The sequence below is a fragment of the Spodoptera frugiperda genome, chromosome 12 (assembly GCF_023101765.2).
Source record: "Spodoptera frugiperda isolate SF20-4 chromosome 12, AGI-APGP_CSIRO_Sfru_2.0, whole genome shotgun sequence".
Lineage (NCBI taxonomy): Eukaryota > Metazoa > Arthropoda > Insecta > Lepidoptera > Noctuidae > Spodoptera > Spodoptera frugiperda.
In genome coordinates this window covers 5,199,863-5,218,737 of record NC_064223.1, presented here as the reverse complement: position 1 = coordinate 5,218,737, position 18,875 = coordinate 5,199,863, and the positions used below count along the sequence as shown (strand labels likewise).

At 36.5% G+C, this 18,875-nt stretch overlaps 1 protein-coding gene across 4 annotated transcripts in view; it reads right to left on the bottom strand.

The window, feature by feature from the left end:
* Positions 1–211: 211 nt before the first annotated feature.
* Positions 212–18,875, bottom strand: part of LOC118262538 (formin-binding protein 1-like) — a 38,250-nt gene continuing 19,586 nt past the window's right edge. The window contains exons 2-15 of one of the 4 annotated variants that reach the window (XM_050697167.1): positions 15,549–15,664; positions 14,637–14,687; positions 13,403–13,547; positions 12,347–12,498; positions 10,454–10,610; positions 9,166–9,303; positions 8,160–8,366; positions 6,749–6,778; positions 5,692–5,790; positions 3,808–3,901; positions 3,339–3,492; positions 1,912–2,195; positions 1,420–1,595; positions 212–1,014 (exon numbers count right to left, since the gene is read on the bottom strand). In XM_050697167.1, coding sequence (XP_050553124.1) covers positions 1,423–1,595; positions 1,912–2,195; positions 3,339–3,492; positions 3,808–3,901; positions 5,692–5,790; positions 6,749–6,778; positions 8,160–8,366; positions 9,166–9,303; positions 10,454–10,610; positions 12,347–12,498; positions 13,403–13,547; positions 14,637–14,687; positions 15,549–15,664 — 1,800 coding nt within the window. In that variant the 3' untranslated portion in view covers positions 212–1,014; positions 1,420–1,422. The remainder of the gene's footprint in view (positions 1,015–1,419; positions 1,596–1,911; positions 2,196–3,338; positions 3,493–3,807; positions 3,902–5,691; positions 5,791–6,748; positions 6,779–8,159; positions 8,367–9,165; positions 9,304–10,453; positions 10,611–12,346; positions 12,499–13,402; positions 13,548–14,636; positions 14,688–15,548; positions 15,665–18,875) is intronic. The other 3 variants (XM_050697168.1, XM_050697169.1, XM_050697170.1) reach the window with 3 other exon arrangements.

The following is an 18,875-nucleotide window of genomic DNA, read 5'->3' as shown; positions in this document are numbered from 1 at the left end:
CTAAAACCTAACGTGTTTATTTAGGTTTTAGTTACATAACTTTCGAGAACACTAGCCTTACAAAACAGAAGTACTGACTTAAATCAGTACTCCTGTTTGAAAGGAGCTTTGCACCGCTCTTGTTTCCTTTCCAACGGTTTCCTTTTACTAAAAGTATTGACTTATTAACTCAATGATGGGATTAGAAGATAGATAAATAAATCAAACACAGTTTAATTGTCGCATAATTTTATATTTGTAGAAAAATCGTATGCCTCACTCTCATACATCATCTCACCTAAATATAAATACATGAACTATATATACGTTCCCGCAAACAGCGTATATTCAGAAAATAACATCGGCTAATCGTGACTTTAGCTAGCTTTATTAGATAATATCCTATATAAAATTCAATTAAAGTAAGTATTATACAATAGATCGCGTGTGATAGTTGACACAGGATTCCATATTACATGTTATTCATAGATCATTATAATATGTCGATAGCATTTCAAGTTATGTCTAAGTTTACATATTTTACACATTTCATAACACCTACACTTTATCTATTTTTGCTATAATTTCAAATACTCAATGGCAAATAACATAAAAGCAAGATTACAACTATCATAAGTACGAAATATAAACTTATTACGTAAACAGCTGGCACAATGAAGATCTAGATGAGTTACACCACATTACAATTAACATTACGCTATTACGGTATACTCCATACATGAAAATATGTATGCCATATAACCAACAATATACACAATAAATAAGATCATGGAATGTTTCCGTTTTTGTTCAATGGTGGCCTACGCCAGGATAACAATCGGAATAGAAAGAACACGATAAAAAAATAATGCGAACGTTTTCGATACGATAAATTATAGCAAAAATACTTGTTACTATATTATAGGCCACAAAACATATCAAGTAGCGCGTGCGTGCGGCGGGAAGCAGAGCTCGGGCCGGCTCGGGCTCCCGCGCCCGCCGTCACCGCGTCGCCGCCCGGCCGGGGGCGCGCCACTGGAACAAACCACCCGGTAAAATACACAATACATACAAGAGGTAATTAATGCATGTGAAATTACTACTTCATTTTCTCCTCTCATCCTCACTTTATACATTTCATACTACCTTCCATACATCACTTTTATTCATACCCTGTCGTCACCCTTATCCTTCCCCCGTGTCACCATCACCCTTTCCCCGTCCTTCTCGTTACACGTTGATTCCTCTATATTTTCACGTCCCACCCACTCCCTGTCACCTTCCCCCTCTATCACCCTTACTGTCTCCTCATATTTATCTTCATCTCACCTCACCTCATACTTTTAGGTCCCTCTCATTCTCATTTCCCTGTCACTCAAAAACACTTTCATCCTTCGACCTCCCACCCTCTCCATCTAAGTTTATCAAATACAAACTCACCAGCTAGTGCGCATTAGCGTCTGCATATAGCGTGGTGGCGATGTACGTGGTGGGCACGAACCCCTCCTCCCGCGTGTGGTGGCGCCGCACCCGCGTCCAGCCGTCGCCCGCGTCCGTCTCCAGCACCAACAGACGCTCGCCGCACTCCATCTTCATCGTGGACCCGCTGCCGATACCTGGGGAACGGTGCAAGGTATATTAGTATGGAATCTCATGTAACAAAACTCGGATTGTAAAATGAAATGCAGTAATGTGATAATGTATTTATATACATGTCAGCACATTAGGTTACCCTACTGTCAATGATGTTCTTAAATAGATTTTTAATAGATTTTCGTTTCTATGATTACAAAAGCAATTAAGACAGGTGGGAGTACTTTGATGTATGGGAGTTTCTAAATGACATACATAATATAAAAATACGTCTGTTATCCTCCAAAAGTATAGTTACATTTATTATTGACTTAGTACAGAACTACAAAGAAAACTCACCCTCAAAAGCGTACAAAGCTTTGCAGTATCCGACGGGCTGCAAATCGGGCTCGCAGTAATAGTAATCAAAGTCCGACTCGTGGTCGTTGTCGTGGTCGTTGTCGGGGTCGTGGTCGTGGTCTCCGTTGGCGTGGTGGTCGCTGTGCACGGCGGCGAGCTCCCCGCCGAGCCCCGACTCGGGCGAGCCGCCCGCGGCGCGCGCGCCCGCACCGCCCGTGCCCGTGCCCGTGCTCACCGACGACTCCGACGCCGACCGCGACAGAGATTCACTGTTTGATCCGATGCTGTGGAATAATAAGAAGGATTGTATTATTACGTATTGAAAGTTGAAACTCGTTTATTTTCTCAAGAAGGTATAGCTTTCGTATACAGTATATATATATAAAGATACAATCTTTTAGCACACACAATCATCAAAATTACCGTAAAACGGGGTGAATAGAAACAAATCGGGGGTGAATAGGAACAACATTTTTGTGTTTTCCCGTAATTTAGAACTGTTTACACCATTTTAATATTTTTTATTAATTCATCATTAAAACCAAAAATGCTCTATTAAAACCAAAAATATGAAAACAAACTAATAATCCTAATAAAAAAAATCTATTCACCCCATTTTACCGTTATTGAAGGTTAGTAGGCAGAAAATATAGAATTTATATATAGCTTTTGCTTGTAATTATAGATGCAATCTTTTACCACACATATTTTATAATAATAAAGTCATCCACACAAATTACGTAACTATTCTAGTTAAATACTCCTAAAAACAGAAATTATGTTGTTATTCGTAATTTTTAATTGCGTGGTTGGGAATATCAAAACCACAAAATACTCATTAATTTATGCAATCGAATCACTACACTCCAAATGCAACTAATGCGACTTTTACAAGTGGCGTAATTTGCAAGTAACGTGGTTTTCCTTAAAATAGACCATAAGGTCAGAACTGAAGCATTTATAACCTATTTTTATATTATTTTGCAGATGGTAACTTTGTAGAATGTCTGCCATTTATGCAATCGAATCACTACACTACAAATACAGCTAATGCGTAATTTACAACAGATAACCAAGTAACATGGTTTTCCTTAAAATGGAAAACATAAGGTCACGGCTGAAGCATTTATAACCTATTATTATTTAATTATTTTACATATAGTAACATAATAGAATGTCTGCTCGATGTTGCTGCCACGGGATCGAGCAAAATATTACTGGGATATTTTAAGATTTTCGAAAATTCCTCAGTAGTCGCACGGGGCGAAACTGGAATTGTGCCCAGTATATGGCAATAGGCTCATCTATTACATGGGACTTATAACACAAATGGTGAAAACTGGATGTACATTGTACAATGTTACAATATGACTCTCTGCCTAAATAAAAGGCTTGACGTTGCTTTTTCTAGAATGTTTGGTATTTACCTAGTGGCCTGCGTGGGCGCCTGTCCATTGGTCCTGGCGGTGGGGTGTAGGGGCGGCGCGCCCACCTGGCTGTTGGCCTCGGCTAGCAACTCCTCGAACTTGTTCAGCTGAGCACGAAGCTTCTTCAACTTGTCGCAACACTCGTTTAGTTGACCTGCGAGCGAATATCGTAATATATTAAATACATGAACACTATTTATAGAGTAAATTTTCCTACTCTGATTGAAACGTTTATTCGAACCGGCCAATCAGAGCACCGAACGCGCTTTCGTTTCGATTACTTTAAACGTAAAGCAAACTCATACTAGGGGTACTGACCATTTCATGTCAGTAAGCACATGAGAATACATCAGATAACATGACTAGACACACTAGAAAGACAAATGCGTATGCTATTTGAATAAAGCAAATCTTTCTTTTTTGTGAGGCAACCTTACTGTTTCACTTTTCAAAGAAGAATGTAAGTTACCTTCTACAGTCATGGGATCTCCGAGCGCTGGGCTCGTCTCGTACACTCCTTTCATTTTCATGAGGCCTTCCATTGCCGCTTGCTCTTGAGCCACCTAAAATACGAACATATTAATTAATTATAATTTTAACCTGTAGACTTCCTAAACTTTAAACAGACGTCGCGGCAAACCCAGAAGTAGAAGGCGGGACGAACTTGACACCTACGATAAGGATTGACCGCAGAAAGCTCTGCATAGAGAGGAGTGGAAGGAGGGTAGGGAGGCCTTTGCCCTGCAGTGGGACGACCACGACTAAAAATAAATAAAATATACTGTCTCATTGGTAGACTTAAGATAAGTTGTTTTTAGAGTTTACGATCGCAGCTAAGGATTCATTGAAGCAACGGAAGTATTAATTATTACATTTACATCCTAGGATTCTTTGCCTATGGTATATCAAGGATAAATATCGAATAAAATAGCGATTTGTCAATAACACAAATGATGGTTTGGAGAAATTGGACATGTAACACATAGCACAGAAACCCTTTAAGTTACATGATAACTTCTAACAAACGAATTTCACTTGCAAAGCATTGGTAACATACCTACTTGTATTTGTCAAACATCAAACTTATGTTTGTAGAAACGTTATTAATTTGCCTAAACCACAATGGTACATCTAAATGCCTATAATTTATACACAGGGTAATTATAATTATGTTTAATGCTCACGTACATTAAGTACTGTTAAAGGAAAACAAGTATAATAAGGGAAACGAGGTATTTAGAGTACAATTATTTCTTTTTCATACTTATATCCATGAAAATAGGGTCGAAAACGGCTTGTCGAAATGTGTAATAGCCGACAAATAAGGCCCATAACAAACCGGATAATTTAAGGAAAAGTTTTTATTTAATTCAAGGAATGCTAACAACATATGACTTAGTTTCGCAAATATTCTAAAAGATTCACGCAATAATAATTTGTTTTCGCTAAGAACAAAATATAGTTAAGTAGGTACTACTACTACATACATATCATGTAAACAAATATATCTCATACTATTATATAAAACTGAAGAAGCTTGTTTGTTTGAACTCGCTAATCCCCAGAACTTCTGCTCTGAATTGAATATTTATTTTTGTGTTGGATAGTCCATTTATCAAGGAAGGTTATAAAACATCACACTACAATCAATAGGAGTCGAGTAGAGCGGTTGAGACCGCACGGAAGTAGCTAGTATAACGACATTTTGAAAAACCATTGAAGTTATCTGCACTACAAACCCACTTTACTATGATAAGCCGTTATATCTTAATGCACCGGACTTAAATGGTGTTTGCGTTTGCAGTGTAAAAGTATCACATAAGTAGGTATAGTACTCCGCCTTGATATCATAAAATAGTATTAAGTGATTATTATTATCATCTACTTTCTTTGGACTTCATTTTTAGTCCAATATAAAAATAAGCTGTGAATAACTGCACAGGCACAATGACAATGCAGAAACATGCATCAGGGTGTATGGCACTAGGGTCATTCCTATTAAAAGGGACTCAGACAAAAGTATAGATAGTATAGTTTGCACATGAAATGTCTACACATTTCATGTGGCATTTTGGGAGAGCTGGCTCTGCCTACCCTTTCCAGAAACGGGAGCCATGATGTAATGTTTTAATCACATTAGGCACACCATTTATTTGCGGTAAGTACAGCGGTAAAATTATTAAACCATGAATACTTCCTCATTCAAAAATACATTTGCTTTTTAAATACATAATATTTAAATATCCTCTTTTCATATAATGTTAGATATTTTATCAAGTTTAAATGGCTATAGTAATATAAATAAGTGTACACTATAATTAGAATTAAGGAAAATGTAAATTAATATACTAACCTGCTTACTCAACTCCATAACTTTTGCTTGAAGTTTCTTTTTCTTCTGGTTCGGTGGCAAATCTGAATAATCCTCCTTTCCATCCATAGACATGTTATTCTGGAACACAAACCAACACATTTAATACACAGCACTTTATTCTATGGCACAGTGCAATGCAACCTTTCACCACAAACTGATAACTCCACTAAAATACCACCCTGTTTAAAAACAAACTTTAAAAAAAAACTAAATAAACTCTGTAACAAATCCTTACATTGTTTTTAGCTTTAAATATATGTTTCATAATAAACATGCTGCAAATATCTACAAACACTGTCACTTATATATCTCTGCGACACCGTCAAATACACCACTATTTTATAGGTAGTATTGAAACCCAACTGCCAGACATTCCCGGTAAACTACAATTTAAATGATAAGTGACGACATGTTGAAGTAAATCTAAATATAAATTACACAATAATTAATATAATATACACGCTAAACAAATAATTAGTCACAACAAAATTATGAACAAAACATACAGAGAATGCAAGTGCGCTGAAAACAATGAAAGCCGTGCAAGCAAGGTAAGTTAGACCAAGCCGTACAAACCAACCGACTGTGTGTCGCGGAGAAAGTTTACTGGTCACATCCACTCATGTAAGAATCGCATTACTCATCGCCGCATCATAAATAGATCAACATCATGCCATTCACGGAGATTTGTGAGAAACACGCCAACATTGATCTTACTAATGATTTACTGAACTGTCGAAGATTTATTAATCTTTACCGACCATTAAGGCAAAGTGCTTCGATAGATAAACAATTCAAGAATAACATATACGAATTTACAGCGTTATTTCTGTCAATTAACACGCTGTAAATGAAATTTAACGATTACAAACAAAAACAATCATGCTTCACATCAATTACGCAAGATAAACATCAAACAATCAATCAAAACATACAAATGTAGAGGCTATCGTTACAATAACAGAGTCGACAGACCAATAAACAATCTCAAGCACACACGACCGAATGCACAACTCACGAGTCACACCGGACTGACCTTGATCGAGTTGCAGGCCTCGACAATCTTCTGTTGCAAGCGTTAGACGGCGCGCGCGGGACGGGGGAGGCAAACAAACAACATTAACATGAGGGTATACACACACGCCTCCGGACCGACCGGACCGAAGCCCTACCGACGAGGACCACGTACACCACGCAACATAAAAGGGTGATTGCTCACAGTGGAACGTGTCAAGATTTCATCCAACATTATTGTATGACTCTTCAAGGTGTTTAGGCTTTATCATTATGCGTAATCCCTACATTAAACTCATTATCAATTAAAAATAAAAATGAAATTAACGTTATCAGCAATTTCACAGTTTACAAACGGTAATTCGCGTAATTAATTGTGTTGACAATTTTCAGTAACCGTTTATCGCGAACGATTACAACAGTAACATTAGTACCGATATGGCACCGATAACTGCCCACGCACCTTTTACTGAGTCATGCAATAACGTTTAAAAATAAACATTGAAATTAAGTACACAGATAATAAAAAAAGAAAGTTTAAAGTATGTATTAAACATTGTATGAGAGGGTGTTATTCATAATAGCTTGTTGTTTGACCAACAGTAACAGAAGCCAGTGACTCATGCGTACGACTTACATCCCCACCACCGCGGGGCAACTTACATTTTCCACATGACATGGCACCGACGCCGACAGCCAAAATATCAATTGGTTGTTATTTGTACCCATGTTAGGTAGGGATCGAACAGGGATTGAAAGATAAAAATAAATTAGTACCTCCAACTTACACATAATAATAAAAATAATATATAACCTCCACCGCTGGCGTTTAGTCATCGTGTTTTCTGTTTTCCTCATTCAACTGATTCGAATATAATAACGTTCCATGACTATACGCCAGCTGTGTAAATAAAGAACAAATGTAATAACATAAAAGTGATATAACATCAAATCCTATTGTACAAAAATGTAAATAAATAAAATAGTACGATACCATGCAAGTACGTAATATTAAATATTCATTACAATAAAATAAGCTGATATGAAGCCCATACAATTTCAAGCACACAGCCCCAAAACCTTATAATTGGCTTCGAAAATAAATGTAACGAACAATATGTTCGAATACGATAAGATAACAAATGTAACATATAAATTAATAATAATATTCTTTTACTACACAATGGAGCCAGCAGCGTTAGGTCTCACATATGCGCTACACATATTATTACGCAAAGTACGACAGATGAATAAACTTGATATAAAAATAGGCGCGGAGAACAATGCTGGCTTCATAGATGACTAACGATAACATAATATGGAACCATTGACTACGAGATACCTCCATTGAACTATCCACTGGTAGTACACAACACGTATAACCCAAAGCACCCATCGACCTGGTATATGGAGGTAGATTATGTTCATCTCACCTTATTGGAGCTGAAGATGGACAGGAGGCCTCCTCTCTTCTTGATTTTGTTCCCGGAGACGGTTCCCCGCGCCGCGGTCAGATGGTTGTGTGTGTGGTGGTGGGTGGTCGCTGAGTCTGTCGTATCAGCTCCAGACGCGGCCTCAAATTGGAAATCTTCAGGCGGCACGAAACCAGACTTATACCTGTCTATCACTAATTTTGTGTCCTGCAAACATAAACAACAATTATTTTATTATTAGTTAAAAAAACACAAACGGTGCCAAAATATAAATGGCGTCCGTTTTTAGGTCGCTCAAGCCGTAAGATTGCTATGGGCCATAAAATTCGCCGTTAGTATTACTCTAACCCATTTCTTGGTTAACGATCATTATAAAATGTTTAATATTCTGCTAATAAAACTTATTTTCTTTGATATTAAGTAGCTATCTATCATGGGAACATCACGACACTTAAGTCAAAGTTATTATTAGTCTGTTGGTAGTTGATCAACAAGCGATACAGTATGTGACACAAATTGTAATGTTATGTAAACTCGAGAGATGGTCACGATGTAAGCAGACTACATAGAATATTCATTACACGTGTAAAACATAAGTGGGTAAAATAACAATCAGGATATCAATACACAAACTCGGCGCAGTATGAAGAGGAACGTAATTATCTCAAGTTTCAGATAGTATTACTTGTATGAGTCGTTGTTTGACTACTGTGTAATCATTACTTAGGTTTTACAAGTATATGCAATCGATGTGAAGCTATAAATATCTCTGTCTGAGTATTAAAACGCAGTTTCATATAAAAAACAAATGGATTCTTTAAACCACAGAAAACTCTATTGACATTACTTATTTACTACGGTAATTGTGTGTTATTTACCATCAAAGGCTTTTCATTACCATATTTTACGTGATCATTTATTATTATAATTTGTTTAAGTACCAATGTACTAAGAAAACCAATAATGTAATGGCATTACTCATAAAGTAAATAAACAACAGTATTACCTCTTTTTCATTAATACTATTCGCAGCCGTCTCCATACCGTCGAGGCACTGCATGATAATGGGAAACACCTTCCTTTCCACATCCACAGAACTTAGCATGAAGTTCTTTATATTTTTTATCCTTTTCTCGTCTAAATCCTGCAAAAAATAATTACGTGTTAGAGTATAAACAAGTTTCCGTATTATACGAAAATAGTGGTCTTGTTTTATGTACGTCTGTTCCATATGACCTAGTTGGCGCCCCGCCAGAATGCACTATACAAAGTGGTTGCACTAAGGCCCACCATTTTACATAATTTCTTCAAGATTCACGTCCCATAAGAAAGTTACAAGCATGCCATTCATAAAATATTTCGTAATATACGGACATTTTGATACAAAACCAGTCGCAAGCAAGCTGACAGTATTCATATATCCTCGTGTTAGGATGATGAATTATAATTCCTGACAAATTGGCATTAAATTAAGACAACATTATTCTTGTAATATCAAGCGATAAAAGTGATTAATATTAAAGAAATTGGACTTTAAATTTATTAAAATATTGTTCAGTATTTCTCGTGTTAGTAGGTAAATCATTAGAGAGTAATTTATCAAGCCTAGGAGATTATTTTTGGATGCAGATTGCGTCCCAACGGACTTTGTCACACGAAACCAAAGCACAGATATAGTAAACTCAAAAGCGCTTTTATGTGTGAAATATAGTTTGGTCATTAAGCGAACTAAAGTCACGATATTTATATTTTATTACCTTATCTCTGAAGTGAAAAAACTGTTTATCGTGTTAATCAGCTATAAAACATGGGTAATAATTTTTCAATAACATTAGTCATAATTATTCAAATGATTTGAAACATAAAAACTTAGAAACCAGAATCATTCTGAACTGTATGCTTATTTAAAATTGTTTATGCTTTTACTTTATCGTAAACAGAAATCTATATTAAGTATTAAATATATTTAAAAACAAACACAATTTAGGCAAGGCAAAACATTTATAAAATGGAAATGGCTGGTCAAATCAAAGAGAAATGGGACCAAGGAACAAGTTTAATATGAAATGAATAAAAACGGAATTCTGGTAAAAGAAGACCTATAGCAAACATAGATAAGAAGGAAAGAAATTATAGGAACCACTAAGAAGTGGTTTTTTCTTTGTCAGGCGTCTATTTCCCGAAGAATATAACTCCTGAGCCTAGTGATTAGGTTACTTATGGACAGGCCTGCTTACCGCCAGGCAAAATAAACCCATTGTGAATAAAGAAAAAGTCTCAAAATGGGAACTAACCTGTAACTGTTTAAATACATGTGGCAGCCGTTGTTCATAGTGTTGCCTTTGCGCATCATTTGTCTTCCGCAGCTGATCCATATACTCCTGTTTAGCATCTTCACACGCTTGACTCCGGAGTTTCATATTTGCTTTCTGTTTTTCTACCTCTGCCCGACTGTAATATAATGTTCTTGCGGTTAAATAAAATCATAAAGATGCCTATAAACCTATTTTTAGATGAGACCAAGAAGCAAATACAAAGAGGAGATATCATAACTGGATTTTCCTTTAACATAATGCATTACACTTTATGGGGAACGCGGGACTTTACAAACCACGACCTACTCTATGTTTCATAGCGGTCCCATACTTGTTACAATAACTTTGCTAATTGTCCACATTTTAATGTGACACTTTCATTTGGGTAACCAATTTACGCCTTTTTACTTAAAATATCATTGGGTAGGGCAGATTTTTTGTGTCACAGTGCACAATCACATTATGGCATCTCCTCTTTGTACTTGCTTCATGGATGAGACGGTAGGTACCGTTCATACGCTTGCCTGTACTTGCAATTTGCTGTTTACCAGCTAAAAGGCTATTAAGTGAGCCATATTTCTTATTTGTAATTAATGTTCACTTATAATATGGTGGTTTAAGTTCCTGGTGTTTTAATGTAGTAGTTATTAACTGTATGGTTTAATTGCTTCAGCAGTTTTGATTCCAAATCAATTATTCTTTACAATAGCTTTATACTAAAATCAATTTGATTGCAAAGCTAAAACTAATTGATATACAGATTGAAATGTTAAAGTATATTGCTTTTATTAACTAGTTCTTGTTTTCTCGACCGATAGAAGGTCGAATCTCTGATACCTAAGTAAATAAGTGTGGGAGAGCTATGCTTCAGCCCCACAGAAAACCGAAGTGAAAACCGACGTACGTTATGTGTGAGGTTACCAGAGGCCCAATTACCCCCCTTCCCAATCTTCCCAAGCCCCGATTCCCCAACAACCCTTAAATTCCTAACCCTCAAAGGCCGGCAACGCACTTATAACGCCTCTGGTGTTTCGGGTGTCCATGAGCGGCGGCGATTGCTTACCATCAGGTGATCCGTCTGCCCGTTTACCGGCTTAGACCAAAAATTAAATAATAAATTGAGTAAAACGTTATGTAGTTATGTGGGTAGTAGGTACCTAATAATAATTATTATCCCTAGTCGGTTATCCCCTACACATTGTATAGGTAAATCATTCGCTTAATCGCTTATGGAATCCGTATTTACCAGAGCATTTTGCTTCATCATTAAATGAATTTAGCGTTTAATTAAAGTTCACGTGGATGTATATGGTCATAAATATAATATTATATTCTATTGATAGGCCAATGGTTTAACCGCAACAGTATCGGCAACGGTCCTAACTGAAGTTTTCTATTTGGCTCGTATATCAAGTGAACGACCAACATACGGCTATTAAAGTTGATTGCATATTGCATGCAAGTTTATGTTTCACATTATTTATTTTTATAGACAAAAAGGTCACAATGGCACAAAACCTACTTAAGAGCCAATGACATATTCAAGCCTACTACATTTTATATTGTACCGCATTAAGTATTGAATGTATGCCAACTTGCCATCGCATTGTTTATGAGGTCAAGAATATTTTCTTGCTGCCAACTTACGCACGCATGATACGGCGTAACATTACCAAACTCTTTAACGAAAAAATTATCCGTAAAACTAACTCCGATGACAAGAAAATCAAGTTAACATTGAAATAACACGGCATTAAAATTCGATTACCACGGCGTTAACAATTCGCTGTACACTTTACGCACTGTTTAATCAGCTGTACAGTTTGTGGGTCAAGACAGTATTATCGGTGAAGTAGTCTATTAGATAATCACCTCAGATTAAGGTCGGCGTCTGCCTTTTGGAAGGTCTCCAGCGCTCGCTCGGACTCCCTGGCTGCCCGCTCGTACGATCTCCTCGCTCGTTCCAACGAACCTATCGATGAGTTCAACACTCCCATTTGTTTCGCACCTTCGTTTAAATGTTGCTGTAATTAAACACACGAGGTTGATTGATCAAATAAATTCAACAACAAAGTAATTTCAAAGACAATCAAGATCACAGTTGTTTGGGGCCCATACGATTTTAAATTACAAGAGTCAATGGAGTCACGTTTATTTTTAGAATTCCTGCGTAAAGGTACCGGCCGAAGCTGTGGGATGTCTGAGACGCGTATACAAAATAATATGTGGCATCGAACACTTGAAAAATAATGTTTAGACTGCTCTATAAAAACTTTGACCTTTACGAAATTGCTCAACGACGCTTCGCCAAATAGAATCTTAGTAATTAGAGCAACGCCATAAATGTGTACGTGACAATTTCTACAGCCGTCCATATCCCGAATAAAAACAGTGTAGTTTTTGTTATTCGTTGCAGTTTTTATCGAGCTTACAGTCGTCATACGTGTTAATAATATTTTTCCTTATACACATTAGATAGGTACCATTAGTTATAAGTGCAAACTAAATGCACGACTTACACAGGCGTTATGATTTACTTAAATGGGTAAATTATATTTTTAATTAACTGTTGGATTTGCCTGCTCCGTTAACAATACCGAACATGTTTTTTTCTTTTACATTTATAGCGTTTGAATGAACCAAACAAGGAAACATGCACACAGTTCGAAAAATACATTTAAATGCAAATACCAAAAACCCATAGGAGTTGTTTACTCTCTACCATATGTAGGTTAGTCGTGGAATGCGTCGGAACGGAGATATTAATAAAAAACCGTTTTTAGGCGCCATATGGCGGCGCGAGCGGCGGGTGCACGAGGTGGCAAAGTTGATTTTTTCTACCAAATGACACTTTACTTATAGTAAGTATTAGTTGTAAGTGCAAACTAAATGCACGACTTACACAGGCGTAATAAGGATTATTCTCACCTTCCTCTCTTCTCGCAGCTCTTTGGCGAGTAGATGCAACTCTCGCACTACATTTGACTGTAGATTTTCCGCGACCACTTCCCTTTGTCCCGCGAAATCGTTTAGTTCTTGAAGTAATTGTTTAAATGCTTTACAAGCCGTATACCTAAAATTTTAACGATTGTTAGTCGTTGCACAAGTAGTAAACATGCAGTTAGTTTAACGATGCAATGAACGACTTGTGGTTCAATGTCCAGACACTTAATAGAAACAAAATTATCGGTGACCTGGCAACCTTGACATTTTATGAGCGTTGTAAGAATTTGAGCATGTTGAGAATACCAATGAAAGTTCCGTTCGAGATCGAAATTGATCGAACTTCGCCGTTTGCGTGAAAATGAAGTAACAATACAAAGGAAATATTTGTTGAATGTTTAAAGAATCTGGCATCAATGCATTATATTCAGACAATTGATGTGACTTATCAACTTGCTGTTAGAGCGCGTAAAATATGAGAGTTATGCAATGCTATTATAGCCACATCAATTCTAAATAACCGATCAAACATACATTACACAAGCATAAAAATTCTTGGCTGTGCGCTTGGCGTGCCAAATTCAGTTTACCGATAAATCGAATTTAGTAAACAAGACAATACTACAGTTAAGCTTCAATGTAACTTGTGTTTATGTCTGAACGGCATGTTCTGGGTACGGGACGTGATAACATCGTAAAATGCAATACTGGGACTTTCAAATCCGAAATTCTGGAGTCTCTCTTCTGTACCCTTAGTACGAGTTTGTTTTACGTTGAACGAAAACGAAACGAGGGCGCGTTCGGCGCTCTGATTGGTTGGTTTATTTGAGCTGGCTAATCACAGCGCCGAACGCACTCTCGTTTCGATCTCGTTAAATGTAAAAAAAACTCGTACTAAGCCCTCTGGAGAGTAATGCATTATCCTGTCCTGGATAAATCCTATATTTATACAGGACAAAATAAGTTAAGGAAAACTGATCCTGTATATAATTAATATACTATTTAAATATAAAACCGGTGTGGTTATGTGATATTATTACTAATATTAGATACGATTTTATCAGAAGCACTAAAAAAGTTAAGAATGACGATGAATCAACGTCCTTGCGGAGTAAAAGTAGTGGTATTTCGTGACGTACAGATAATTTATATGTTCGTGGAAAGAAGTGTATGATTCATTTCCTATCCGGTACGTGGCGCAAGTCAATAAAATACTTACTGGTATTCATCTTCTTCTTTTCTTTTTGGTTGATAGTTTTTTACAAGCCTCCTGTAAAAAAAAAACAATACATTTTAGATCAAGACTAATAATAAATACAATTGGAAAGTCATGCGTATGACTATAAATTTTTTGTCTATCTGTCTGATTGTTCTGCAATGGCTGGACCGATTTTGACGGGACTTTTATTGGCATTTCGCTGATGTACTGAGGAGTAACTTAGGCTATTTTTATCAGTCATAAAGTCCTTAATCCACGCTAGTGAAGCCGCAGGCATCAGCTGATATTAAATAATAATCATATAACGATAACCGTTACGTAGAATGTTATATCTCCATAATTGAAAGTTATTTTGTCACCAAAAAAAATAAATAAATAAAGAAGTTGTAACGTAAGAAATCTGCATTCGCATTCGTGCTTGTGAAGCAAGAACGGACCAGTTTTTAATAAAAATAAATACCAAATCTACATAATTAATAATGTAATCCAGTTGTTACTTGTTTACGAATGTTACGAATAACCTTTATCTAATCTTGGAGCGATGACCAAATATTTCGGTATTATTATATTAATGTCAGTTGACACAGTGACATTTTAAAAAGTGGTTCTTGCATTTTATTAGCTCATTTCATAATGCATCCGTTATTTGTGGTATTGCAAAAAAAACAAACATTATTCAAAAGAAATGCTAGTAAATTATCGTAATAATCGCAATAGCAACAGTTATCATTGTACTTATGATAAAAATAACAAGAATCAAAGCTTATCGGTTTATAACATATCTAAATCGCGGATAAAACTGTTTTTTATCTAATTCGATTCGTAAACAAATAAAATAGATTGTTGAAAGTCAAACGAACTTTTCAAGTATTGTATAGAAAATAGAAAAGGCATTGCATATAGTTTATTTACCTGAGTTTTCCTGCATATTCTAGTTCGATTGCACATCGTTCCTTTACGAAGTTTCCGTATTTGTCTAAAAAATCAATTCCTTTATGTGTGTGGGCGGCTAAGTTATCATACTGATCCTGTGAACAAAGAAAAACAATATTTATAAAGACTATATTATAAGTTTATAGTTTTAACTAATAATGTTTAATTATAAGAGCTGCAAAACAATGGAGACCTAATGATTATAAAAACCAGAGGAAACGGGTAGCGATAGTCGGCCATCCCAGCGGGAAACTGGCGAATAATACCGATAACTGCTGTTGTTCTGAGGTTATTCATTCTGTTAGGAATTTATTTAACGTGAACATAACTAATACCTAACACTAATGGAACAATTTAAGGTCGTGGGAGAACGATTTAGACGAATCCGGTTTATTAACAAAAAGGCATAAAAAGTGCAAGCTTTTCTGCGAAAGGCCTTCCCGTTCCCACCGAGGGTGATGGGGCGGACGGGAATATAGTGATTGCGTGCCGTGATGCGCACGCGACTGTACTTGGCAGCCGCCCTTGACTCCAGCTACGTGTACCGAGTGCAACGACACTGCTCTCACTTAAACACCTCCAATTTAAAAGCTCATTCCTGCACTGCTCATTAATATTACATTATGACTCGAGAACATAACATTATTATTACATTCTACACTGTTATACGTACACTCGAACAAATAACGGACGTGATAATATTTGGCGTCTAATAGCATTAATTGAATGCGTAGCGACACTACTAACTGCAATGAACGTTTTGTGGGCACGCATAATATGAAATGCGAATAGAATATTTTTAGCCATGACACTGTCTCGCAAACGTTTATATTTAAAAAAAAAAGTTCTAAAACACTGGAGACAGTTAAGTAGCTTGCTCCAGGATGGAGAGAGCAAGCAGTCTGAATAGTTGATGGATTAATAAAAGCGAAGTGGGACACTAAAGAAATAATTTAGCCGAGGAAGGATCTATTGTACGTTCCTTACGAATGGTCTTCATGGGTACAAATGATATGATCATTAATTTGGCCCCTTTTTATTTGTAAGTTGTTTATTAGAGCACTTTATACAACTGCGAAATAGAAATTTTATATTACAGAAGGTTAACAATATCTACAAAGTAATCACATGATTAAGTTCTGAAATATGTAACATAGGTACTTCTAAAACGTCAGAAATTATTACATTTAAATTCCAAGAGAAACTTAGCATATTTTTGACTTAACGGAATTTCGAATTTCTACTAACTCTCATGCCCGTTTTCTAGACCAAATCTAGAGCACGAATTTGACAAAATTAACATTTTCATGGAAATCTAGCCTCAGACCTAGTTTTGAATCGAGTCACGAGTTTCATTTTAGAACTGTACAATCTGTTATAATATACACACGGCGAAGATCACAGACGGAGGTGTTTCTTATGATAATATGTTGGTCTACAGAGAAACGAATGTACCGTTGCGTTGAGAAGCCTATCATTGGCGTTCTACCTTCGAGATATTAAATTAGACGTCAACTATGAAGTATGAATAGAGTATCGATGGCCACAAATTACGTATCACTACATGAGTAGTAAATTAAAGAGCTATATCTTATCTTATAGTCATAAACTTGACTTGCACAAAATGGTACTTGACTAGTATTAAGTGAAACTATTGTGTATTTTCTTATTATCAATAATAAATTACTAATGTCACTGTACAGTTAAGAAATGTATGTGTGTCGTACATAATAGGGTCATGCAAAAAATGACAATGGGTGGCTTGGAGATGTGGTGGTCGGTTGGTTCATTAACCCTGATGCTGGAGCGACAATACGCAAGTCCGTGCGCCAGCGCGAGAGTAACTCGACTGAACTGAACGTGGGAGAACCTGCTTCGTGACAACTGAGATACGTTTGACGTACTTCTAAGTGCGAAACATAACTCCGCACCTTCTATGTATAATTATTTTAAGGAATGTAACCGAACACTAAAGTCACTTATTTAATTAGCAGTGAAGCGTGGATGCTCGTATTTCAGATATAAAATGCAAGCTTGTCAACATCGTGTTTTTTTTCAAACATCAAATAAATAATATTAAGTGAAAACAAGGCTGGTAGTTATTTGCTGTGTCAATGAATTTAGCCTAAAAGCAGTTCATTCATACACTCCAAAGGTCAAATGTACTATTCATGATAAGTGGTCCAGTTAGGAAATGGCAAATTATTAAGAATCGTTGGATGGTCGCGTGGTCTGCGACATGACAATGATTTAAAAAGGCGGTTGGTGGGCGGCGCCGAAGCAAAGGAATGCGCACACGCAATGTTCAGACCATGATCACCGTCATCAGTATGCGAAGCACATTCAATGCGGTTACCGACACGTGTTCTCCAAGCTACCTTGGCTAATTACAACGTTTCAAATTCATATTTGACAGTCAATACGTGATAATTTGCCATATAACGATACGCGTCGTGTTGTGCAATATTTATAAATATGTTTTTAACATTCGCGCAAACAAAACGCCTAATAACGAATTAAAGAACAAAGAATCTAAAGGGCAATGATTATACAAAGTAGTGTTAAGCCCAGAAGAATAATTTTATACATAGATTTTATACGAGATCTGAAACGGGTCGTCTATTTTTAACTTGTTTCTGCTGTATTAATACAGACAGATCGACATTTTCTTTTTCGTATGACTAAGTCGAGGCGCCGAACAAACGGACGTAGGGATTTAAAATTTAATGTCATATTTGAACAGATTTGTGTCAAATAATCGCTTGTAATTGATGTGTGAAATGTAACCATGTCATATTTGACAGTCGAGACAGGTGTGTCAGTGAACTTGTCACGGTATTCGTGCATAACATCGGCATACCGGGTCGACGGCATCAATACTCGGTAATTGGCACGTCTCTTCACGCGATAACCAAATATTGTCATAGCTACGCAATATCAACACTGTCCAACGAACTAATCGGACCCATAATCATCTAAATCTCTACGCCTATAATTTACTGATCTCGAGATAGCATACCCATTAATTAAACAGGCCTAACATGATTTTTGCCATAAAGAATTTGAGAGAGCTGATGCCTAGTCGATCTGATTGCCGATGCCGATGTAGATTTTGCAAACCGGCCGTAACCATTTCTCGGTATGAATTTAATAATTTTCATAATCAAGCTATCGAGAGGTCAATTAGCTTTATTGTTGAATTCTAAACAATATAATTAAAGTGTTAACGGGTATGATAAATGACCTTGCGTTCTAGGTATAACGTCTCACCTGAATGCCAATGTCACGCACACCACGACAAGTGTA